This window comes from Amphiura filiformis, chromosome 1 (assembly GCF_039555335.1).
Source record: "Amphiura filiformis chromosome 1, Afil_fr2py, whole genome shotgun sequence".
NCBI classification, from domain to species: domain Eukaryota; kingdom Metazoa; phylum Echinodermata; class Ophiuroidea; order Amphilepidida; family Amphiuridae; genus Amphiura; species Amphiura filiformis.
The window spans coordinates 22,441,556-22,469,292 of record NC_092628.1 but is presented as its reverse complement, the minus strand read 5'-3'; the positions used below and the strand labels follow the sequence as shown (position 1 = coordinate 22,469,292).

Sequence of the window (27,737 nt, the reverse complement as noted above, 5' to 3'; positions counted from 1 at the left end):
GAAAACAAAATTGGATCAACAATAGACAATAATTTTAACTAATAATAGCTAAAGTACACGTTGTCCCTACTATAATCTGCTAGTTAAAATTGCACTTAAGTTAACAGTGTGCGTTGAAAATCTTGTTGGAATTTGTTTATCCGGATCCCCTCCCCCACCCCACCTTAGATTCTTGAGCGAACTGGGAGAAAATTGGGGTAAACAATTCACACTGCTTTCGACGGTACAAAATAGTTCTAAGCTCAAACTACACGTAGACATATTAGCGGTTATATTGAAAACACAAATGCAGTTTTCTCTCGACAATCATAGGACATGTATATAGGATACAATAATGATTTGTGAGGATTTTGCGTGATTATTACTTCAAAGTGTGCTAAATACCATGTGAAAGACTTTGCCTGAAGTGCTGTAATGATTACAGTTAAATGTCAGTGTTTTTGATTAAAACAGGGGTCACCATTTTTATTTCCCAGCCATAGAGCTCCACAGTCAATAAGCGGCTTAGTATTTTTGTTTCATTTAGCCTTATTAGGGCTTGAAATGGTCAAAAAACCTCCTTGACAGTTCATGAGTTGTAACTAATAATTATGATGTTATAATTGTTGGCAAAGAAAAACTAAGAATAACGGCACAGTCAAACAACACTTTATGCCGTCATCTATCACTAACGCTGAAAAAAAATTTCAATGTAAATTAAAGGGGCACTTCGTGATCCACAGCCTCATCCCCCCACTTTTCTCAAAAAAAGTTGAGATTTTTATATCACTGGAAACCTCTGGCTACATAAATATTTCTTGCAGATTAATTCGTTTAGCAAAGATATCGTGAAATTTGAATTTCGTTCTGGTGCACCAGAACGAAATTACAACGCATTGTCTATGGAGCAGTGTAATACACATAATCATTCATAACTCGCGAACGCAAAATCGGTATCAACTGAAATTTTGGGAATAGGGTTTTTTTCGTGGATATCTAATGAAAAATGACATAAATAGAGGATGCTAGGATCACGAAATACTCCTTTAATAGACTATTTCCACAGTATCTTTGCGTAACTTTTGCGGTTTTGTAACTGCGCACTTACGATGTGCGCCCCGGTGTGACATTTGTACGGTTAAATCGCTAAGGTTTTATTTAGGGATTTTCAGAAATGGTCAATTGATATGCTGCTCTCTGGCACTCAACTTTTTTTTATTATTATTCCTTTGCTTAGACTAAGTCCAAATTTGCATTTCTTATTCGGCAGTATCACAGTTGGCGCGAAGTATTATGTGTTGCTATCGCAATTAATATCCAGTCAAAGTTGTATGCATTTTATTTTATTAATTGATAGAGAGTTATTAACAGTAAATAAGCTACCATATATCCCAAATCACCAGGACTGAATCTATTTGCAATGTTTCCAACTTTTGGAATATAGCATTGCATGACATCCAGGACTTCGTTTTCAACTGGAGTAAAGAAATCAATCCCACATGATTGCACATTTCCTACCAAGTCGACGATGGTGAAATTTACTCGTGGACAACAGCAGTTGGACCTGGAACAAAGAAACAAAAATAATGGTGGGTGATCAATTCCCTTGCGTTTCCCTTCAAAGAATGCTAAATATATGGGAGTTCAACGGGTTCACTGTCAGACTAGTATGAAACTTTGGATAGGATTTAATAGCTCTAACTTCATCTGAATACACCTTTTAAGGTGAAAGCAGTTAGAATGCGCCTTTCATGACCTTGTTCTGGAAATACATCCAGTGTCTTTTGGGGGATATGGACAGCATGCTGAGTCAAGGTCTTCTATCAGCAATGGCTCAAGACCGATGTAGCTGGAGGAAACTTGTAGTCGCCTGCTCCGCAGCCGAAGGATGATGATGATGATATATAGCGTATCGTAGTGCACTGCCCTTGCCAATGATATATACAAGTAGCTTGACCTTGATTGAAATAAGACATCGTGTCTCCGAAAAAGACGTATATGTGACTGGACACCACGAATCAGCCGTTAAGTCGACCCCGGACAATTTTGTTTTATTTCGTGTTTAGAAAATATATATCATAAGCATTAAAATAGTATAACGATATCCAGAAGCGGGGTTATGGTTTTTTGAACTCTGTTCCTTCAACAAAATTGTAGCTTTGTTCGGTTCTACATTGTGTCTCTTTTTCCACATTTCTGGTAATAAATATCAAACAGTCATAATTGGCGGTTATTTCAAATCATCCCCAAGTCAATGAGGTTCAGGAATGTCCTCTCATTGTTAATTGTTGGTTATACATACAATGCTTTGTTATCCACCACTTGAACAAGATTTAGCCAAAGCAAACAAAGACAAGAACTAGTCTATAGAAATAGGTAGAAGCCTATTATCCTCTTCAGCAATCGGATTATTGATTGGTTTAAACAGTGTTTGATGTCTCACCTTATTGAGATACTATGAATAAGACCTTCACGTACATTTTACACTGTAACTCAGAATGCAAGTTGCCGAGTTTACGGCTCATTCGTAGTGTCCACTCACATATGATAGACGCCCTTTCCTATACTTGATGATACTGTACCTCTGAAAAAAATACTTCAAGCGGATTCGACATGATTATGCATTAGTCTTTGAGCAATAAAATAAGATCAAATAAACACAAAAGAAAGTATCAGTATTAAAAGTAGGCTTTCTTACTCGTAGGTTAAAATGACTGCATTTGGATTCAATATATTCCTAGTTGATTCACTGCCGGAGACTTCCTTATGATCTGAAATGTCATACGCGGCTATTGCCAAATCATCTTCTAGTAACACTTGAGTTGACCATCTATGAGATTTGCAGTCATCGTTAATCATGTTGAGTGAACATTGGTTGGTGACATTTTGAATGGTACACGAAGGCTCTCTAGCATCTTCTGGCATCGGCTGCAAATTACAGTGAAAAGGAAAAAATTGACGAGGTGGTCAAAAAGTCTGCACTGATATGAATAGTGACGAAACAAGGACTTTTAGGGAGCGGACGGGGCCAAACACTAGGAGACAAAAATCTGTGATTGGTTGTAAAATCCATGAACAATCACTGATTTTTCAACCAGTCATAGAGTTGTCAAGGAAAATTGTCTCCTAGTCGAAAGAAATCCTGTTATACTAATTTTTAAAATTAAATTATCTACATAAATTTCTTTGTATTATTCTTACTATAGAAGGCAGTACTCAAGAAGTTATAGTCTAGAATACTGATTTACAGGGACAGTTTATAGTAATATCGGATTCATACGTATGCGGTTGTCGCGATGGTCCTTTGTCTCCCGTTCGTTATTTCCACATACTGCCGAATAGTATATAACCATAAACCGTCCGCCCACTTTGTATTATTTTGACTATAAAGGGCAGCAATCAAGAGGTTATAGCCTAAAATAAGCCCTTTCACAAATTATTACAGATCAAAGGGCATTGTGGGTAACGCTTGTAGATAAACATTAAGGACTTGCCATAGTATTTCAATGAGGGTGAACTTTGTATTTTGTAAAAACACTTCCTATGTGTGTTTTGCATATTTCTGGATCTTGATGACTTACATGACACAAGGAAAGTATTAATGAGCTAGCTTGAAACTGTTAGTGTGTAAACAGGAGAGTGAAATCATTGGGGCTCTCGGAATCCCTTTCAGGGGCGGTTCATCACACCTATCGTCAATGGAGATTGTGTTGCACACCGACATCGCCTGGCTAATAATTATTTGGTGCAGCAGAGACAATATAAAATGAATACACGGGATCGATACACGTGAATTGATATGCACGATTTTGATATCAGACGAAAATCTTCGGATACCGGGTTAGAAAATGATGAATATCTCCCGTAAATGATTTCGTTTCAAGAAACCAGATGTGGTCTCATACACTTGAAAATACGTGTTGAACAGATATGATAGTCGTTAGTTTGCGCTTTGAGAAAAGGCCATGAGTCTTGAACTCAAAATCTGACCAAAATTCTAATCATTGCGTTGGTCCTGTATGGACTACAGCACTCACTACTCCAGTGGAGGCAGTATGGTCATTGACCGCAATGTCGTATACAAGCTTACTCACACAGCGAGAAATCAATTACCCCGGCTATTGTCAGTAGCCTTAGTCAGGTCATTTGGCTAATTATATGCGTCTCATAAGGTCGGAATAAAATGACCTTTCGTGGCTGTGGATTCAACCTACCATGGCGATTTCTACCATGGAGATATCGGGGCGATGACACTGTGTGTTGTTCATCTCTCAATAAGACCCGGTTGTTGATTCTGTACATGCGCAGTTCCGAAATTTCCGAAACTGTGAACAGGCTTTACTCGGACATTTTATAGTAATATCGGATTCATACGTATACGGTGTTCATGATGGTTCAGTGTCTACTGTTAGTTGTTTAGAGTTAGATTTAGCAATCATGCTGCATATAACTTCCCCGGGATAACTTCCGTGCCTACTTACGGAAAACGGGGAGAGGAAACAACAACAATAAGGAACCGACACGTTTTGACTAGCAACTAACGCAGCTTTCAACAACCGCGCATTTCTAAGCCCAATATCGAGACCAAAATTGTTCCAGCAATGTACTTTTCGAGCTGGTCTACTACATGATGACGAAGAGGACACGGTAGGGTATACTTACCATATCAACATAAGGCTGAGTAATGATCATATTAGTTGTAAAGAAGTTTGTTTCCCCCGTTGTTTGGCTCGTCATCGTGATGGTTACAGTTCTAGTCAAAAATATAAATCAATTAATCATAGGTTATACCATTTCAAATACACTCAAAACAGTAGTAGTAGACCTACACGATATGAATAAATGGTCAGATAGACGAACAGGCGGATAGACAAATGGACAAAGCCACACCCTCATACGTCATTGTCGCTAAAGAACCGAGGATGTCCCCATTTTAAATATTACAGCTGATATAATGTTGAGAAAAAACTGTTTGGCGGCAGCAGACACCACGGCACACTACCATACACATGCACTCCCCACCCGATACACCCCATGTACACGCACACAACGCCCGTCAGAACAAGAATAAAGCTCAGCCAAGGGTATGGCACTTTTATTCTCGGGTTTCTTTTACAATGCAAACCTATACGAATCCCTGGCATGGATTATTTATTAGATTTGTCAATGCCATCGCCTCGATCCATTTGGCAATAATGTAATAATGCAGTCCGGTGAGTTCAATGAACTACGTCCTGAAACAGACGGAGTCATTAAATTTTATATCCTTCATTCATAGATTCTTGTTCATTGATTGGTTAAAAGTGTGTCACGTGATCAAAATTAAACACACTATTCTGTGAGGAAGTGCAAAAAGTACTATTTACGTCCGTAAATAGTACCTTCAAGCCGTAAATAGTACTTTTGGATATTTACTATTTACGGATAGCAGCATACCCACGTCGCAGTCCATAAAGCATAACAATAACATTGAACGTCGACATTGACTATAAGAGTATTTTGTCACTGCCGAGAAACGACAACACAAAAATGGCGAAATATAAATCAAGCTGGAGTGGGCTGCTACTGCTGAAGAAGATCACAATTTCAGCTGTTTAATTTGAATTGTTACCAGTTCCAGCGCAGGAATATTTACTGAATTCATACCACAGACCAATACAGTCAGATTCAGAGCGACACTGACACGGTAAGCTTAAAAACAAACACTGACAGTGCGAGACCAGTCTCGAACCGCCTAGGCCATGCATGCGTGAAGGTAGCTGGCCTAGTACCGTGCGTATGGAGGCCTATCCCGATTGCACGATGGCCTTCGAGTTTACACATGTAAATCTTTTTACATGTAACAACTTGAAAAAATAAACACTGACAGTGAGTAAGCTTAAAAACCACTAAGACATGAACATGACAGTGCGAGTTTTTGAACCGCCCAAACCGGACTGCCGTGCATAGGCCCTACCTAGGCATGAAGCATGGTGGAGTTTTCATATAATCTTTTAACCAATCGATGAACAAAAAATCTATGAATGAAGGATATAAAACAAATATATACTGCCTTCATTCGAGGTTCTGGTTAAAACTATGGTCCCTCGTTGAGATCAATAATACTATACTATTACCAAAATAGTACTATTGATCTCACCTCGGGCCCATAGTTTTAACCAGAACCTCTCATGGCAGTATATATTTGTATAAAATGCCCATCAAAAAAGCTCTCCATACACAAATGAACAAATACAATAGGATAAGGCCAACACATAAGTTTTAACGCAACATTTAGAAAGTATGGCAGCGCGAAAGACTCATTGAGAATCCATTTATTTTGCCACACTGTTAATTCCAATCGGTTTCCTACAGCATTGTATTGAGCAGGGTACCACTTTTGCTGAAGATTTCGTAAAAAAAAGTAAATATCTCTTACACAACTTCTCCAACTGTTGCATCTGCATCTGTTGTAAACGTCACTACAATAGGCTTGGATGCATGTGATGATAAAGAGATGCTTAGTGACGAAGTGTCGACAGAAATCGATGCAGTATCTTGCAATACCGACACGACTACACCGAAAGTATCACTGCTCCCAAGATTGATGAGAGTAATATTAAATGTTTCGCTTCCTCCAAGAACTAAATCACCTGTAAGAATTTTTTTATAGAAAAAAAAATCAGATTTAGAGTATATGAATTTCAACTAAAAGTTAAAACACGACGCCATATGTTGCGCCGCCATCGTGACGGGTGTTTTTTTAATCAAAACCTTACCTAGTGTACCGGCCCTTTCCAACTTAAAGTTTAAGACCTGAACGAGTCCGGGACTAGCTCTCTGAATATCATTGCCATCGGTGTCTTTACCAAGTATGCCCACTGAGAACGGCTGTAAAAAAAGCATAATAAAATAAGTTATATATTTCTTTGTATAGTAGAATATTTCAAAGATATAAAGAACATTTACACAATAAACTTTTGTGCAGAATGCGCAGTGCATTTTGATATACATGTATATTTTTAAGATCTCCTCGTAATATGTGAATAGACACTGATACCCGAAAAGGTTCTCCAGATATCTCTGTATGATACGATTGAAGTTTTGCTTGATGGAAATGCCATCATGCTATTTAATGGGCAAAACGGAGGGGGGGGGAATCAAATACCTCTGAAGGTAGAGAGACATTAGCAACGAAGCTCCCAACGGTTCTTCCTCCAACGGACGATAAAGCCACTTCTGTCAGGACCTGACTACCATCAGAATTGTATAAGACAAGCTTGTCCATTGAGCCTGCTATCTCGGAACTGATGACGTCGATTCGAAAGATAACATCTAGTTCTTTGTTCCAAATTATTAATGATAGAACAAAGAGAGATTAGATTAATTATATAATGCTAACGGTGAGAAAAAATAATACGTAAGACATGCCTGTAAACATGGTAAATAAGTTAACTCAAAATAGTATTACCAACACTCGCCTAAGATCACGTGACCAAAAACTGGAATGCGGAGAGTATACTAATTATTGTTGAATTTGAGTACTGCTTAATTCTGGATCTATTCAATGAGGGGGTAGCCATCAATTCGGTGAGATCCCCAAGCAGTTGTGAACGAAGAGAATTGCTCGATTATGACATTCACTGTTACAAAGCTTATGAAAGAGAGCGCTTTGGTAATCATGGTTATCATGAGAGATTAAGAAGATAAGCTCAGCATGTGGACCTTTCACAGAAGAGAAATCTCAACTTAAAACACCATCATATTACCTGCTGTTGGTAGGCCTTCGACTGGTACAAATACGCCAGATCTTTCTTGTAGTATCTGATAGCTGAAATCTATGAAACTTCGTGTGGACACATCGACCCTGTATTGTTGACCGACAGGTACATCTAACTCTAACGTCCAAGAACCAGTAACAGCGGTGTCAAGTGAAAATGAGAAAACTTTAGCTGCATCGACAATGATATCGAAGATTGTCATTTCTGTACCTTAAAGTGTAAGTAAAGTAGAGAATATTATACATTGGTTCGCCTCAGGTTCGGTAGTGACATAGGGAAACGCAGTTTTTCGAATCGCGCGTGTAAAGATAATTGTAAGTAAAGTAGAGAATATCATACATTGGTTCGCCTCAGGTTCGGTAGTGGAAACGCAGTTTCGAATCGCGCGTGTAAAGATAATCGCGCAGAGCGTACACTCACACTAACAAGGGCGGTCTGTCGGCACGCGTGCAGCGCAACCACAAAAAAGCATTGGCGTCAGTACCAAAATTGAGGTGAACCAAAGACTATGATCTTTATGCGGAGTTTGATGACGATATTTAGATATAGAAAGCACATTCCAAAGGCACGTCTAATTTGGTCCTGTAGCGCTATCGATGTCGGGTAAGGAACCGACGACTCTTTCTATCATACCTTGATTATATCAATCATTTATATTTGCATAGTGTTATCGCTTTTCATTTAAATTAATAACGAAAGCACCGTTATAGTGAAATGATTATAGTGAAAGACAGAGATAAAAAAAGACTAATTCGCGTCTGACGTCAGGGCAAAGGCGCGCCATGATTGGTTGCCGGCATTTTCTGTCTAGTTGTCAGAATTTTAGACGCGAACTGGTCTTTTTATCTCTATCTTCCATAGAGTTGTTTTTACTCCGGTTTTAGTATGGCTTCCAGATAGGTTAAACATCCTTAGGGCATAGTAGCAAACTTTACCCCGGACTTTACCTGAAGGGTCACGGACAGAAACTATATCCTTCGGAGATGCAGGTCCCGTTACAGTCACAGACAACCCCTGCATAGTGTTGTCCACAGGAACCAATATAGATGTACTGGTGTCCAAGTTATTCCACTGAAGAACGGACACTTCTGATTTAGCGTTGGCTAATATTATGTCACTGACTATTCCAACTTCTGCGTCATCAGTTTCGTAAATTGTGCCTCCTGTTGCCTCCGCAAGACTCGTGTAGGAGGAGGCTGAAAAACAATTTAAGTTATGCTAGTCACCATGGTCACGTGAGCTTCTTGATCTTACCAACACTAACGCGACTAAGACATACCTAATCTATTCGATTGTGGACTGTGGAACTCTTTCTATAACTATTAATGTGAGGTGATTGAATGGACCACACCATCATCGAATGTGGAATGGGTGCTTATACCTACATGGAATAGAATAATCTCCCATTGACCAGTGTATCCGCACGATTTCGCACCCTCCCAGTTTTCTCTCAGCTAAGTCGTCATAATCAATGATGAGTGTCATTATATTATGGCAACCTTAAGATGATGTAAGATGATGATAATTGTGAAGTATCATGAGTAACAATGTTTTGGAGTAACAGTTCAACTAGAAATGCCCATTTCATGCCTAATTTTAAAAGCAGGATTTCTTTACTTGAATAAATTAGATTATTTTTTCTATTTGACCTAGAAAATCAATTTCAAAAAAAAAGGTGTATCTCTGAATTCTGTGGATTTCAACATGTATCGATCGCCTTTTATCACGACTATACTTAACAATAGAGGATGGTCAGTAGCGTTCTGAGTGTACACATAGCACATACGTATGGAGTAATTGATTTTCAAGAAAACATTTTGGTGGGGGTTATAAATTTTGGGGATATACTCACAAACTGCCCTCTTCTTCCTCCTGCGAAAACCATCACACGTGCCTGTTAATACAAACTCAATCGTTGCTGAATTTTGCATAGCAAGAGCTATAACCTTAGGTAGCTTATCCGAATCTTTGGCATCCGCATCAGTCCAAACACACAGAGTTGAAGGATAAGTACTAAAACATGAAAAAGGTATGTGCTAAGAGCGTTCAATTCATTATCGTAAGGTTATGTTCGAACCCAGATACTTTATCTCGGTTGTTTCATAATTAGTTCTATATTGTTTAAATGAGGGTAGGTCTGTTAGTGGGGGTGGGGGTAGTCATACCGGCGCTGTTGTTGTTGGCAGCCACATGGTGTGATATCAGAGAAGATATCTTACACTTCCCGCAATGCATTTCTTCAATATCAATTTTCTGCACTGATTTGCTACTAAGTGCAACGTGGTCGATAGTGATGAACAGAACACATCTAGATCTTGCAACATAATTATGTTTATTTCTGGACTATCGACCCATGTTTAGCCAGTCTATTCTCAAATTGAAACAATGGGAGCCTGTACAAAGTAATGGAAGTGTCATATGAGTTGACGTGTCATGTTGCAAAAGATTCTGGGAAGGGTAATATATCTTCTCTGGTGTGATATATAAATGGCAGCGGAATAGATGTAAACAGGGTAACATGGTAAAGCGCTAGTTGAAAATAAAAACAAACACCCGAATTGAAAAGGCTCTGTATAAATAGTTGCAGTCATTTGCTACCTTAAGAGTAAAGAACTGGCACTTGTTGTTCATAATCATTTTTTGTGTCTTGTTTGTGTTTGAACTCAGGTTAAAGTATTCCGGTTAATGGCAATACATAAATGTGACCGTCCACCACAAAACGGCCGTCCAGCCCGGTCAATTTTGTTTTATTTCGTGCTTAGAAAATATATATCACAAGTATTTAAAATGATATATCATTTGACTTAAAACGATATCCAGAATTATGGTTTGTTGAACTTTGCTCCTTCAGCAAAATGGTACCTTATTTCGGTTCTACGCGTGTCTCTTTTTCCACATTGCTGGTAATAAATATCAAACATATTGCAGTCATAATTTGCGGCCATTTCAAATAACCCCCAAGTTAACGATGTTTAGGAATGTCCTCTCAATGTTACTTGTTGGTTTTTCATACCTAGACAAAATACAATGCTTTGTAACCCACAACTTGAACAGGATTTAGCCAAAGCAAACAAAGACTATAGAGCTATTTAAGAATTCTATAGACATAGGTAGAAGCTTATTATCCTCTTCAACAATAGATTTATTGATTGGTTTAAAAGGTATTTGACTGGCACCAGCAAAATGAGATACATGTAGCACCAACTTGCGGTACCTACGAATACGACCTTCATGCACATTTTACACTGTAACTCAGAATATAATTTGCAGACTTAGCATGCTTAGTGCATGGAAACGAGGGTGCGACTTCTGAATTCATTCAATGCATATAGAAATGATCGTACATTTCTGTTGAAAACAACAACAAAAACTTACACATGATTAAGAGCATTTTCGATGCCAGTCATACTAAGCTCAGGACAATCAAAATTTCTATCACCGTGAAGCACCAGAGCATTTAATGCAGCTATTGCTATGTCTGGGTCCGCAGTATCAGTCACAGGTCCTACATCTGAACATACCAGAAGAAAATTGCATTTGTATAACTTAAATGATTTCAATTCAACAAATTTAAGTTCTTGATTTATAGAATGATGATGTCATCACAAATGCTTCTGACGAATGGGTTGACCACGGTTTCATTTACAAGAGACTACCATAGAAAAGTTAAAAATCTTTTTTAACGAGTTATGAATGTCCAGAGTGTCTCTCACGTCACTGGAATTGCCGATTTGCAGAATAACTATTATAATAGAGAATACCAATATTGCCCTAAGAAAATCATAGAATAATAGCGAAATTATATACGATCATTGCAAGTAAACATAAAAGTAAAGATTACCATACCGGGATCATTGAATGGCGATATGATATATTGACTTGGAGCAGAGCACTTGTTCGATGTCGACGAATCTTTTACCAATTTGATAGTGCTTTCTTTGACAGCGTTAATTTCATCCCACATACTAGTGGTATCGTCTACAACCAGCACCAGCGCCTTTGATCCACTGCCAAGATTAAATAATCTTTCAAATTTGGCTATTCCCATCTCGCTGTGGAGTCCGCTGACTGAAAAGAATGGTAAAAAAGGAAGAAGAGTGCATATCAAGGCATGAAACAGATATCATGGAAAGATAAATAATTTGAGACCAAATTTCAACAAAAGAGCCAAAATTAGACCTATGACGTCACAATTTTACGTTTTTGAGCATAACTCCTTAACAGTACGTCGTAGATATGTCAAACTATACTTTTTCTAAATCCTTATGACTAGAGGAACACATTTCTGTTGTTTTTAACCAAGTCCGTGTAAAAGTTCAATGACCGTTTCCCACCAAATAAGGGTGCTGTTGAAATGCCTCCATAGCCTATAATGATAAGCGCTATAAGTACTGTATCTCTGCCAAATACTGGAAATTTAACATGATTTGCACAATGGTTACGGGAATTCAGATTTCACACCACCAAATAGTATTATACGGTCGTGCACCCTGAATGCATTTCTCAGAAAAAGGCATGCATTGCCTAAAGTAAGCATTAAAATGAGCAGAAATTTGCATAACTTTGGCTAAATTTGGATTGGTCATGATTAGTAATATCAAATCCTGCAAGTGTACCACAGATGGGAGAGATAGAGTATTGTTTAATGATTTTAAGCAGTCGTTTCTGTACAGAAACACTGGCATGATTTTGGAGGTAAATTAGGTAATTCCCAGACATCATAGACTTCGAGGGCCAGTCGTAAAAAATAATGACGGTCAACCTATATTTTTCCCAGTCAGAGAGATCAGGCTAGGGCTAATTTCAACCATCATAGCTGTCGCTAAGAACTGAGTCGCTCTTACGAAGTTTTCTTGAGGCGAATTTAGTACATATCTCTATGGGGATTTATTTGGTGGTGTGAAATCTTCATTGGACTATTGCCCAAGTAGCATTGGATGCGAATTTTGTTGCGCAATGTTATTGTATGGGGTTCTGTTTATGCGCATTTAAGTGAATAAAATTTCCTAAAATGAGGCTATGGGGCCCTTTGAACAAGTACATAGATGCAATAGTTTTTGTTTGAGAGTGGGCTATACAAATATGTATTATATACCACTGGTATGTATGGTATTTTCAAAAATAAAATGTCCACCTGAAACATAGGTGTACTAACCACTACAGCTCACTACCATCATCATCGCTATCGCAAATATTATCATAAAACAAACACGATACAAAATGGCACTGCAATGAACTTGAAGTCGTAGTGGAGGCCTATAGTACTTACCTATATCGTTTAAGAATGCCACACCAGCTTTGATAGCTACGGTTGCAGCGTCTTTGTGCAAGTAATGATGAGGCGATATGTTAGGATCTGACGAATCCTTGTTGATCCCTCCTATTGGAACGTGTGTCCATGATGAATCAAAATTACCACCGTGAGAGCATTTCCCTTTCCCTGTTACTGTGAGAAAAAATGAAGTAAAACATCATCATCATCATCATCATCATCATCATCATCATCATCATCATCATCATCATCATCATCATCAGCATCGATCATGATCAGCATCGTCATTATTATCATCATCATTACCATCACGAAGTCGTCGTTGTCATTCTCGTCTTATAATATAAACCTCTGATCGTGTCCTCTTTTTCTCCTCACTTCTCCTCTTCTACGTTGTCATTAAAAGGGTTGTGTTTAAGTCTTTGAGGGAAATGGCAAATTAGGGATCGGATTAGGGTTAGGGTTAGGATCAGGATGAGGATCACTGTTAGGGTTATAGGACATGTATGATGTAGATCCGAGGATTGTCCCCTAATTATCAGAATATATAACTATGGACCTATTGACTACTAATGTGAAACAGTAGCTAACAGTGGACAAGTTATTTTAGTGACACAGTGACTCACTAATACACTGCATTTTACGTGACTTGCCTGTTACTTTCGTTGGCTTATCTACGTCTTGATCACTACGATACCCACTTGTGAGCTTTAATGTTTTGGGCTTTAAGTTGTGGCTGCAGTCTAATTGATTTGAAGATGTTGGGCTACGAAAATATAAGGAACAATGGTTAATTCGTCACTTTGGTTGTGAATTTCTCAAGTACATGTCGTTTCGACGTCTTGCTATAGGCAAATGCTAAACATCAGGCTCATCTACCATGTAAGAAATGCCAAGATCTGTGCACCACTTTCTAAACCCTTGGTAGTGTAGAAGAATCCCTTTGTGGACCTGCTTCAAGTAGACACAGGATTGACCCCAAATTATCAGAATATGTAACTTCAGTGGCAGAAATTGAGACCAGCCAGGGTTTTCTTTAAGCATTTTGATGAAGGGGTATTTTCAAATTTGTTTGACCCTTTCAATTGTGAATTTTTCCTCTGAAGGGGTCAAAAACATTGCCCAAGGGGTATTTTTATAATATTATTTTTGAAGACATTTTTAACAATATGTTTGTTTTTGGAGCCATAGGCGTAGATCCGGGCAATATTTTGCCAGGGGGATGGTCCATACAATCATCCCCCCAATGCTGACGCCTGTATGTGGGTTTCTGACCAAATTAACCTCATATTTGGTCATTTTAGCCCAAAAAGTGCACATTTTTGCGCGCTTAGCACGGATTTATTCCACTTTTGCACCATATTTCAACAATGGCAAAATTTTTTGTACCATAAACTTATTCTTTCGCCAAAAGGTGCCCCAAGTCAAAAAGAAATCTACGTCACTGTTTGGAGCAGTGGCGGATCTAGAGCAGTCAGAAGGGTGGGGGCAATTTTAAAAGAAAATAATACTATTTAAAAATGCCCACTGAGAAGTAAGAAACTTTTGCAAAATGAAGACCTAATTGAAGCAATTTGGTGGATCATTTTGGCACTATTATTGTGTAAAATTTTAGTTTAAAAAAGCCGAACACATGATCATGATGGAGCCTTCGGACGGCAAGTTTTCCCTATTATGGTAGGCTAATAAATTGTGTTAAACATTATTGGCAAATGTCGAAAACAGAAGTGAAAGTGGCCATTTGTTTATCAACTACGCAGGGTGATGTTCCCCTTCAGAACTTGGAAAATTTGGCAAAATGAAGACCTAATTAAAGCGATTTAGTGGACCATTTTGGCACTATTACTGTGTAGAATTTAAAATGAAAAGCCGAAAATTGTCCATGAAGCCTTTCTTTGTCACGTTTTCCATATTAGGCTTATAAATTGTGTTAAAAATAGGGCCTAAATGTCGTAAGCAGGGGGGTATCTGAGGGGGATGTTCACCCCTGATGAGAGGGAAAATTTTGCAAAATTAAAGTCCAATTGAAGACATTTGGTGCATAATTTAAACAGAAAAAAGGACCCGAACCCGAAAAAGCAAGATTTCAAACTGACACATTTTAGAGACTCGCAATCACTAAAACATGCATGGATTAATGCTGACAAAATGTGATGGGCCCTAAATATCGGGAGTCCTAAATGCCAAAAGCCTAGAATAAATGCACAATAGCGGGTGTTTCTCTATTCAAATCTTGCAATATCTGAACGCGTACGTTTTCAAGATTTTGTACGCGTTGGACTTTGGGACTTTGGATATGAAGGAGTCAGCAAAGTGCCTGAACGCGTAAATACGCGTGTTTTGTGCGTTAAAGAAAACCCTGCAGTCAGCATGCAAGACAGACAGTTATGGTAAGCCATCATTGATGCCCGACAGCAAGAGTCGACGGAGTAAGAGTAAGAGTAAGGTAGTGTAGTGAGGGGTGTAACCTATTAAGCACTGACCACCCATCCTTGACCGAGAGGTATCGTCTGCCATCTGGATGCCCGAACTGTTCTGAATCTCTGGATGCTTTCAGTTTATAGGTCATGTATAGTGCACACTATTCTTTTTTGAATTGTATCAAAAATCAATCAATTTGAGAACATTTTTCTGAAAATCGGAACGTTTAAATCTAACTCATTTCTTAACAAGGTGCATGTTCTTTTATTCTTTGAGATCAGTTTATGATATGAAAGCCGATTCTGGACTTAAATCACAAAAAGTTCATGGGAATCTCCATGCTTCTTGACTAGGTCACGCATTTATTTTAGAAAAAAATGGCAGATGAAGCATTTATTTCATTTTGTCAAATAAATATTTCATATGAAATCCATACTTAGTATATTGAGAAATGCAATTTCGGCAAGCCCATTCGTCCGGAGTATAGGTGGGGTAGCTCAGAGTGTCACTGTAACCTAGAAAAGTATAGAATATAGGAAAACGTAATATAAAATAAGATAAGCACAAGAATAATCTTAAAATTCAACTTCTACACTACGTGATTATTTCGCTTATTAGGAGCGCTTTCGAGGAACTTCCTCGTCAGCCGATATGTTGTTATCCCGGATGGTTTCTTTGAAGCGGTGTGAGACCAACCTAATCAAGTGTGACGTCAACGAACTTCAAGTTGGAAAATTCTGTCCACGGGTTTGATCAGTGGATAGCAAGACACCGTGGCTTGTTTTTGCTTGAGACAGAGTGACTTGCAGTGACTTTAATTTCTCGGCTCATCTCGATATTTTCTGTAGCAGAATATGCTGCAGCAAATCATAAAGCCAATGGCGGAAAATCCTTGTCGCAATAGAAAAAAAAACGCCCTCAAGACGCCGGACATAGCCTTGCCTCACATCCCCATGGGATTTTTGCTATCGGAAGGGAAAGAAGAAACGAAAAAGGAGAATATGAACAAAGACACATCGCGTGCCAAGCACAGGATCACCGACCGGTAGCCACGGCGGTTTCGCTGGGATGGACAGCACTTGGCATCACGTGGGATGCATGCACGCGCACGCGCAGTGGTTTTCCTTCTTAGATTGTGTTAGATTGGGCAGTGTTCACTATCATGTTGTGCTTTGATCATAGTCAGTTACTGCATCGAACCCCACTCTTCTCTGGGAAGATTAAACCGGGTCGAAGGGGAGCATGAACTATGTTTGCACTCAAATATTGAGACAACTAAAGCTGACACACAAGAGGAAGCGTCCCAAACGATCTCAGCCCAATACAATACCCCATTAAAATAACAATAAAACGCAAGCAAATTATGGCGTGTCACATGCAGTAATTCTCCATGCTTTGACTGACCTACCTAAATCTGTATATGGTTCGTTCATGTTAATGCTTTCAATCCAGTTGGTGTTAGAATAGAAGCTTTGAAGCAGATGTAAATACTGGCCGAGGGCCAGTCTCGTCCTCCCTGCAGAGAACCTGGGCGTATCAGGTGACAACACGTTTAGAAGTTGGCTTCGGATATTGAACATCATTGTATTGCCTATGTAAAAAAAGATATCAAAATGTAACGTGAAGAACCGTCCGATAGTCGTTGTCGTCGTCATCATCATCATCATCATCATCATCATCATCATCATCATCATCATCATCATCATCATCCAACCTCATCATCACAACACCATCATCATCATTTGCGAACCATCACTCAGCAAATGCGGATGCATACTATGATCAGTTCGTATACGAATCCGACGAGCCACATTCCTACACCTCACTGGCGTCTATAGACGAGAATTATTCGGTTTTCTGCGCAATATGTCAATAAAGTTCCAACTTAACTTACGCCCGCGTAAGGGGACTGTTAGCTAAGAAGGCATTTTTGGTTATTTTGGACTTTGTGGATAAACAATCATCACTGGTGTATACCTATAACAATTCTCAACTCAAAAATCTATTTTTTTCGTCGCCATGGTAACGGCGGCCATATTGGAATTTTATACACTTAGTTATTCAAGTTTTTCAGAAAAATTAAAACAACAATTAGTCTGAAACCACCAATATTTAACAGTTTGAAGCATAATAAAGAGAAGTACAGAGCCCTTTTTCACCAAATTTGCTCCGTTTTTGTTTTTCAGACGTTTTAAGATCGTGTTTATGCGAAAAGCTCAAAATTTTGCTATTTTTGGGAAAAAATAACCATATTTCAAATTTGGAAGGGTTTTGTTTAAAAAGGGTTCTGTACTTCTCTAGATCTACTTTTCTGCCAAGTTTCAAGTAATATATAATATAAATATTACTAGAATATACTCTACTAAATTGGACACAACTACCGTAGTTGGCGTAGGGTTTATGGTACACCAACCCTTACACCCATCCTAAACCATAAACCTAACCGTACCCTAAATCTGTAATCGAAGGTGAGGAAGAGATTGCGACAAGCGCGGAGACTTTTAGTGGATCCAAATGTGGCAGATTGCCAAAAGAACGAAGCAACGGCTTCTTGAAAGGCAAAAACGACCAGTGCAACTCGAATGCGGGGTTATTGCGATACGGTGCTTAATTAAAGAAAAAAAGTACTCAAGTGTGCCAATTATTTTTGTTTTGATTGCAGGAATAACTTTCGATGATGTCCTATATACAAATGAAGATTAGGGGTAGGGTCAAAAAATTCGATAACGTTTGTAAAACCTAGTTAAGATGTTTTTCAAAGTTGGTCTTTGGGGTTGGAATTTTCAATATTTACACTTACCATGCTTACATTTCAGCGAGGGGAGGAGTCTCATTCCTAATGAAAGCACTTTCGTTTGTAGGACGTCATCGATTTTGTTTCCTTACCTTGGGGAATCATTTCCGCGTTGAAATGGTATACGCTTTCTGCCGCCTTATCGTCCGCCCATTTAATGTTGGCTTGTACAATATCATTAATAGCTGCTTCGAAATTGCTTGAGCTGGCACATTCTAGTATAAGGTAAACATCAAAAGATTAACTTGATTAGAAACATTGTTCATAACTTCAATAGTACACATTAACACCGGAGGGCGAGAGTGCGTAAGGGCAAAGTGAGTGGTCTCATGCCGACACGGGAAACACTACAAAAATGCATGTGTTCATCAACTATCTTTGGTAATTTCGACCACCTTTGCGGCACACCGGTTTGATTCCATCACTACGTGAAGTGAGCGGACTCTGACCGCCGAGGTGACTAGCTTTTTCAAACGGTCTGAATCTATGAAGCATAATAATTCATGCTTCTGTCACACTACACCGAATAGGTCTTCCGTACAAGAAACGGATGGTATTTTAGTAAATCCGTTGTTGTTCGTCAATGATCGTTTTATGTTCTTTTTATGTCCTGCTATCATCCGCCAAATGCGTTTCGTGTTAGGTGATGTTCGTTAAGTCCATCGGCATGCACAAAACTTGAACGGAGTGTACCGAATACACATGTTCGGTATTTATCCGATGTGTGTTCGTATGGTGCTGAATATTGCCGGAGTTTGTTCGCTCTCCTTTCGTTCATGTTCGTTCTTTGTTCGTTGCACTCGGCCCGTGTTCGTTGCAAATACGTTCCTGTGAGGCCTTCACCACCGGATAGCATATTTATGCATTCGGTGATGTACGTTGACCCAGACCGTGTTAGTGTCACACTACACCGGATCGGTCTTCCGTATAAGAAACGGATGGTATTTTAGCAAATCCGTTAGTGTTCGTCAATGTTCGTTTTATGTTCTTCATATGTCCTGCTATTATCCGCCAAATGCGTTTCGTGTTAGGTGATGATTGTTTAGTCCGTCGACAATACGTTTCAAGTTTTGTGCATGCACAAAACTTGAAACGGAGTGTGCCGAATACACATGTTCGGAAGTTGTCCGATGTGTGTTCGTACAGTTCTGTATATATACCCTGGGTTTGTTCGTTATTCTTTCGTTTATATACCGCAGGTGTTTGCAAGGTTTCGCAGGCGCTTGTACCGGATGTAGGCCTATGGCGAACATGTGCATCAATCATGGGGTGGGGGGGGGAGGGGGTTTCTGAAGGGTGTGTGACGCAATATCATATTTCCCCAGTACTTTAGTGACTGACAAGTAGAAAAAGGGGGAAAGGAGAGAAAAAGAAAAGAAAGTGAGAAAAATTGAAGAGAGAAGAGAAGAGAAAAGTTAAATTGCACGTAATTTAGTAGGCCTATGCATGTAAGTAGTATTGAGCATGGTGAGGGAGGGGCACTTTCTGAAGGGTAGAGGACGCAATATCAAATTCCTACCAGTTTTAGTGATTGACAAGAAAGAAAAAAGAAGAGAAAACATGGAAAAGGTTAAATTGTATGTTATTGAGTAGGCCCAGGATAGTATATAGTAAGCCTAAGTATAGGCCTGTGATTATTATAGGCAGTGCTTTAAATGTCGTTCCTTGGCCCAAAAGCCTGTGAAAATTACTGCCGGCCCGTCGATATGTAGGGCCCGTGACATTTTGTACTCCCATTTTGTCACCAAAATCAGTATTTAAGACGGACTTAGGTCTATTACTGACTTTAACATATCAATCCATGCATGCTTTACCTGAAATTACGAGTCTGAAGTCTTATATCTTAAAGTGTCAGTGGATCAGTGTAACATTTTAAATTTTGCAAATTCAGTTCGGGCCTTCTTTGTTTTTTGTTTAAGGCAATAATAGTGTAAAAATGATGCACCAAAAACAAGTGTCCAAATTTTCCATTTTTAAAACTAAATTTTTACACAATAGGCCCAGGCCTAATAGGCCCTACAGTCCCCATGCAAATGGCTTCAATTGGATCTTCATTTTGAAAAATGGACAAGTCTTCCATTTTGCTTCTGCTATGGACATCCACGTGTTATTTTTAAAACAATTGTTTATATTATACAATAATTGTGAAAACTTTTCAATGGCTTTAATTAGGCTTTCGTTTCACCAATTTGCGGCTGTTTCAAACTAAAATAGTACCCAATAATAGTGCTAAAATTGATCTAAAAAATGACAAATGGCTTCAATTGGGCCTTCATTGTCCAAAGGTTTCTCACCTCTATTGCCCCCGGACTCTGGTTGCCCTGATATATCAGATTTGTAGCCCTTTTGTACTTATTAGCCAATATTTGACCATTTTCGTCAAAGTTTTCCCCTTAAAAGTTGTCTTTCCCCACTTTGTTCACCCTCTGAAAAAGTGCTTGCTACGTCACTGCCTCTAAGGGGTCAAAAACCCTCTCAAACATCCTCTCCAGTAGCGTACCGTGGCCGCCCCAACCCCGGGGGCTGAAGAAAATTCAATTTTGCCGCCCCTTCCTCAACAGCCCGAAAAGGTTGACCCAATTTTTTTTCTCGGTCGTTTGAAAAAGTGAAGAGCAAAAAAAAAAAAAAAAAAAAAAAAAAAAAAGGATTTCAGGCGCAAGCGCCCTAACAGCACCACATTTTAATGTATAGTACCATTTTTTTCAAAATTTTCCGCCACTTTTTATTTACTAATTCTTTTTGACGCCCCTTCGTTTTTGCCGCCCCTGTTTTGGCCGCCCCTTCTTCTTCCGCCGCCCCTTCATTTTGGCCGCCCCCTGCTTTAACCCCGGGGCTGTCGCCCACAACGCCCCCCCAAAATACGCGCATGCTCTCCTCCCCCACTTTTCTGATAGTGTGGACGTCCCTGTTGGTGCCACATGCCACGGATTCGCCGGTTATTTGTCGGACGTTGAACGATTGAATATAAAACGCCTGCAGGATTATTTGCGGCCACAACGCATAAAGAGACGAACGGGAATCGGATCCCAAAATCCGTACATTTGTCGGACGTTGACCCCCAAATCCGGTCATTTGTCGGACGTTGAACGATCGAATATAAGACGCCTGCAGGATTATTAGCGGCCACAACGCATAGAGAAACGAACGGATTCGGACCCCAAATCCGGTCATTTGTCGGACGTTGAACGATCGGATATAAGACGCCTGCAGGGTTATTAGCGGCCACAACGCATAGAGAGACGAACGGGAATCGGACCCAAAATCCCACCGAATCTTCTGCCGGACTGGTGATTTTTCCACCGAATAAAATATTTTTGTATTCGGTGATGTACGTTAATCCAGTCCGTCGTAGTGTGACAGACCTATCAACAATCACCGTCATTTTCCGTCCATAGATAACTTAAAATTGTAAAAATCTTATTAAAATTTTATTTTTGTACCTAAGTAAGGTGCTGGGTTCAAATTGTCAGTCAGTGTTGGTATGATACGCCTAAATGCCAAGAAGTATTTCAATCGGTTTAAGGGGTACAACACCCCTGGTCAATTTTGTGCCTATTTTTGCATTTTTCTCAAAAATTATAGCACATTGGTGACAAGTAAGATATGTATATTATAGGGGCAAGGACTTCAACTACTGTACTGAATATTCAGCAACTCAAAGCAAGTAGTTATTGATTTATTGATCAAATGTTGGTTTCCCCTCATTTTTGACTGTAACTCCACAACTGTTATCTGTGCTGAAATAAAATTTCCAGTGCAGTAGTTGTAGTCCTTGCCCCTATAATATACATATCTTACTTGTCCCAAATGCGCTATAATTTTGGAGAAAATGCAAAAATAGGCATAAATTGGGCAGGGTGTAGTACCCCTTAAGTATTTTGTGGAAGATATAAGGTCAAACGTAAAGAGGAACTTAGTTTTTTGAAGTGTATATAGAACAACATAGGGAGGAGTTGCAACGCCCCTTCGTGGCTCGCTTTACACACAAAAATCGCTCAGTAGGACGCGACGAGGGGGTAAAATAGACTATGCCATAGTCGAATTTTGATAAAAAATATCTTATCATGATGAACGCATTCCGTTAAAATTATACTGATGTTAATGAAAACTAAAGTGTTCAATAGTAAAATGGTCATAACGAATTTATATAATTATGATGATTAGTGATAATAAAAGTTATTGAATACAACATATCTTGAATAATTATAATGGATCACTTCAATTACTGAACAATTCTGATTTTGAAATCTACCAGTTTATTGATCGCGAAAGCCCGAGTAAAAAAATCCTTTGGAATCACTTGGGAAGCTAACAAACAGAGGTAGTACGGTGACTGAAAATATCAGATATGAAAATCTATCAATTGTACACAAATTAATACAAATCAGCGTTTTACGTTTAAATGTAATAACCAGAGTATGCAAAATGGGCAAGTGGTCTACGGAGACGTCTTGGGGTAAACATACCTGGAGATCCCAGTGCAATATAATGTGCTTTCAAGAGTATACTCGGAGACAAGGGATCAAGCCGTGTTAAGTCCCCGGAACTATGCGTGGACGGATTGGTATCCTCCAAGTACTTCGCTACTGCCTGAAGAATAGTCTCTCTGGTAAGGTCTTCTAATGTATAATCGTCAGCAGGCAGATTAGGATAGGATATTCGGTTGGTAAGGAAACTCGATGCAGGTGATATTAACAGTGCGATAACTGTACACAAATTGGCTACCACGGCAATCTTCATAATTTCGGTTTTTCGACACACTGCTAGTAAAAAACAACAACCAACAAACTAGTCCTCATTAACAACATAGTCAACATTAACAACAACCATTTATATAGCGCCTTTGTCAAAAGGTTACAAAGAGCTATGACAAGAGAAGAACAGAATACATAAGTAAGAAAAAATAACAATATATGCGGATATTAATTAGAATGTTGTTCCAGATGAACTTTGGTAGGTTTCTGTAGGCGATCAATATCTTATGCTATTGAGGAAGAGATCCAGACGTGACAGAATTAATGCTCTCACAATGTTCGGAAAAGTGTTAGTGAAATATTAGGTGGTACGCGGGAAAGGATGAAGATAGGCAGAGAGAAAGAGAGAGGGAGATCGAGATCGAGAAGGAGAGGGATTTTATTTGCTAGATGTCCCAGAGGGGCCCTCTATATATTACACGGCATACAGATATACAGTCATGTGCCAACGTTTAGGCATTTCTATATCTCGATTGACCATGTCCGCAAATTTGACATGAACCTCGACGGGTGAAAGCTCGCACAGCGGTCATATGGTGAACAAACAGAATTTCCAGCTGAAAATGCTTCTTTTCCGCAAATAACATAGCACAGTGACGCCACTTAAGAGGGCATGCATTGCTATTACCCTGTTTCTACATCTACGGGGTGTTCACTAATTTGGGGTCGAAGGTCATTAGGGGTCGTTTTGAGGTCAAGATGCCCTTTCAACAGATATGCATTAATATGAGCCAGTGTCTATTGGGTGTCCTCAAACAATTGGGGTCGGAGGTCATAGAGGTGTCATTTCAGGTTTTTTAGTAAAGAATTTGCTTGAAATGCTGCCTTTAATCAGTGTTTTCTGCAAGCAATTTTTAGATGATGTTAATATATTTGTAAAGCTGAATGTGTTCAAGGTCGGACAAGGCCAGCAGTGCTGGGCCTCATGTTTAAACGCTACAGATGCCGTATTTTCCACTAGTCCCCAGCATAGGCGTAGATCCGGGGGGATTTATCCCCCAATATTTTGCCAGGGGGGATGGTCCATACGATCATCCCCCCCCAATGTTGACACCTCAATATGGGTTTCTGACCAAAACAACCTCATATTTGCCCATTTCAGTCCCAAAAGTGCAAATTTTCACGCGCTTCGCGCGCATTTATTCCACTTTTGCACCATATCACGTATACCGCGCTAGTTTCGAGGGATATTATCATCCCTGGGTTTTATTAACAAGAAAGCAGGTTTCTCGGTGACTTCCTGGTTCCTTGATCAACAAAGCAGCTTTTTGGATCAAGAAATCGTTTGCTTAAAAAAATTCAAGACACCGGGCTCTTCACAGAGGAAACCAATCTTCTCTTCTCTGTTAATCATTTTTATTCCCGTTGTTCATATTTCGTAATAGCGCCATCTCTTGATTTTACGTGTGTTTCTACCATACAATAGATTAAAAGACATTTTCATTAATTTCGTATTACTTCCTGTTAATTCCCGCTGTATATGGCTTATAGAACTATATATTTTACTTGCATCCAATGCATATTAGTAAACAGTAATAAAATCAAAACCTAGTTAGTTAATTATTCTGAGCACGTACTTTTAAACAAAACAGATGGAAAGTAAATCTAGAAAAACCGAATTTTGAAGCAATTTGCAAAGACAAGCCAATATAGGGACGCCGCCGTAGCGGGAACCCCAAAAACTTGCTGATATCGACCCACTTTGTGACCCCATTTATCTCTATGTGCTGTAATAGGACCACTCTGCACTGTAATCTTTATGAACTTTCCCTTTCTATGTGTTGCTATAAACAGACTTTATCAGTTATGCATTTTTCATGTGTTGCTATAAACAAACTTTATCAGTTATGTAGGTTCAAGTGTATAGATTCAAGTTGGGAGACAATATTACACAAAACAAAGTTGCCTTTGGCGTCCTTAGTATTATGCTAGTGCGCTATAGAGGTTGTGCGTGAAATTATTGATTGGCTCCAAACAAGGAATTTGAACCGGTGCCCTTCACCGTATCATGGTGCAGTAGTCCATTCAATCAAATGTTGTCCTCAACCTATTTGATCGTAGTGCATTTGTTATGTGTGTGAGACGAACAGTCGCGGTAGATTGCAATCATGCTTTTGTTGAATGCATTTGAGTAGTCCGCCATATTTACGGTATGATACGTCATAGTCCGCCATATTTACGGTATGATACGTCATATGCACAACCTATTATCAGCTGTATTATACGCGCATGCACAGTTGCACACCACCTAGAACGTTGATCACTCACGTCACTATGGAAAACTTTGGTGCATCTGCTCACGCCACTTTCAAAAGGTCTTTTTAACACAGGAAATTTTATTAAAAAGTCCGATTTCTACCTACCTTCAACCGCTACAGGAAAATGAAATTTTTTTTTAAATATCTTCGCTCGGTTTTAAAAACCGTGATACATCTATACTTTCAAATAATATAAATTATAAATTCATTTAGTTTTGGGAAAAGGTGGCACTTTTTAATTAAAAAGTTGTACGTTTTTCAATTTTCAATGGGAAATGAGAAATTTTTCAAGTTTTTTGAGCAAATTATTTGATAAATAATTTCAAAACATTTCATTGGAACATGCTACAATTTTTCTTTGCGTTGTAATAAACACTTGAGAAATTTATCTTTATGATGATATAAAATTCATGTTTATTAGTGGATGGCAAAAGGTGGCACTTTTTGATCCAAAATAATAATAAATATCACAAAAACTCATTTTTTCGCTGTGCAGGGGAATTCATAACAATGGAAATCAATCAACCATAACGAGTGAGCAATGGTAAACACAATGGGTTTTCCCATGCTTGTCTAATACAAGGTCGTGCACTAAATTAATGTTGCTTTTCATGCTACCACTTTTCTGCTCATATTGTGGCCAAACTTTTTCATATACAAGCCTCAGCAACTTAACTGGTTGTCGCTGATCACTTGGGCCCCATCATTCCATAAATCATTTTTAAAAATTAATGGTCCCTGAGTTAAAACAACACTGAACTCAGGGAGTTTGCAGATTCAAGAGCGCACACCCTAGAAATTCCACAATTGACCTTCGCGGCCAGGATCAGCTCCCCGAGTTTCGTAGCTTTTCGTACGGGTTGCAACGACAAAATTAGCAGTAAGTTTTGATAACCTTTATGAAACCTGACTTTTACTTTTTCTGTGAAACGTTCAATAGTATTTGCTGGGTAGCTTAAGGGTAGACGAGGTATTGTTGGTCGAAGCAACCTAAAAATCGATTTTCATTATCTAGATCAATATATTATTGAAAAATAACACCTTGATGTTTTGCAAATGTTCATTCTACAAATCGTATACTTTGCAAACTTGCTTAATTTATTGTTGTTAATGAGTTATGTACGTTTTACAAAAGTGTTGTTGTTTCAGCCCTCTTTACAACGTAACTCAAGAACCGCAGCACCTATAAAAGTATATATGTGATATTTTAATTCTTCTACACGCTCGCTATGAATTGAGCAATGCAGTTTTTTGCCAAAGCTCACTACCATTCGTAAGATGCTGTGAACTACCAAATCACAACAGTTTAAAATAATTAATAACCTTAATGGCCAAGCTTTAATGTATCGTATCAATGCCAAGGCATACCGTAATTTGTTGAAAATAATACAACTTAATACATGTATGTACATAAGGGAAGACTAATACATACCTGCAGAGTTCTGGATCTGGAAACAGTTTATATTTGTGAACTTATGTGTGTTTGTTACACTGCCGGCATTCATGAAATCATTTTAAATTGACGATTCCTTGGCTTGGTCCCAAAAATGTATTGCTTCATAAGTTCAAACTGCATGACATAGAAATATTTCCTGGTTCATTCTACGGCCGCTGATATAATTTTGCAATATTGAATTTTATTCCCGTTCTTAGTAATTTTGGTGAACCGTAGGTACACCCTATATAAGTGTATTATGTTACTTGCTTACTAGCTTACTAACTGACTAACCGTTTGGTCTTAAATGGACATATCTTGAAATGCCATGAAGGTATGACTCCCTGGTGATGTCAATGTAGGAGAAAATTAAGAAATACAATTAAAAAACGGGGTTCTACTCCTATAGTTTTAAATTTTTATTCAATCAAAATTTCATTCCTCTCTATGATGACAAATGAAAATCGAAGTAACATATTTATAATATCAATATCATAACTACACCTTTATCAGTTTGACAGTTCCTTATTTCTACACCTTGACAGTTCCTCATTTCCTCGCGCTATTACTTTTAAAGGCATTTTTATTTATTCGTCTCCATATTTGAGTGCAAAAAGTGCTAGTTATAGGACACGGTACCCCCTGACCCGCCTTAATAACTCTCAGCTCAATCATTCACACTGTGCGTCATTCATAAAAATATGGAATCTCACGTTAACGGCAAGCAACTGAACTTTTATCCGCCGGGACTTACTATACACAAAACAATCTTGCAATGTGACAGGGCTTTCCCAAAATGTTCTTCAGTATCATCAATTTCAGAATGAAACTATTGAAAGAAAATTCAATAAAATCTATACTACTAAAATAATGAGCGAAGTGATGTGTCATGTGATGTCTGCTGATGTGTGTGTCCGTCTGTCCGCCCTCTACGGTTCCTCCTGTTACCCATAAAAGGAAACAGTCAGATGTGATGAGTTGCCAGTCTGATGAAGCCACTAGTGCAGTGGTGAAACGTCACTAAATTAGGAATTGTTCAAAATGAACAAAATTTACAGTTAAAC

General features: G+C 38.7%; 1 protein-coding gene across 1 annotated transcript; it reads right to left on the bottom strand.

The window, feature by feature from the left end:
* On the bottom strand, positions 1-26,692 carry LOC140157156 (von Willebrand factor A domain-containing protein 7-like). Its single transcript, XM_072180245.1, has 18 exons — positions 26,671-26,692; positions 22,693-22,986; positions 18,319-18,441; positions 16,841-17,023; positions 15,869-15,947; positions 13,638-13,777; positions 13,009-13,185; positions 11,586-11,807; positions 11,115-11,250; positions 9,592-9,752; positions 8,687-8,935; positions 7,728-7,949; positions 7,127-7,299; positions 6,738-6,849; positions 6,398-6,611; positions 4,642-4,732; positions 2,678-2,907; positions 1-1,543 (listed from the first exon to the last, which is right to left on the bottom strand). The coding sequence occupies exons 2-18, from the start codon at positions 22,964-22,966 to the stop codon at positions 1,318-1,320; spliced, it is 3,012 nt and encodes a 1,003-aa protein (XP_072036346.1). The 5' UTR covers positions 22,967-22,986; positions 26,671-26,692; the 3' UTR covers positions 1-1,317.
* Between the last annotated feature and the right edge of the window lie 1,045 nt (positions 26,693-27,737).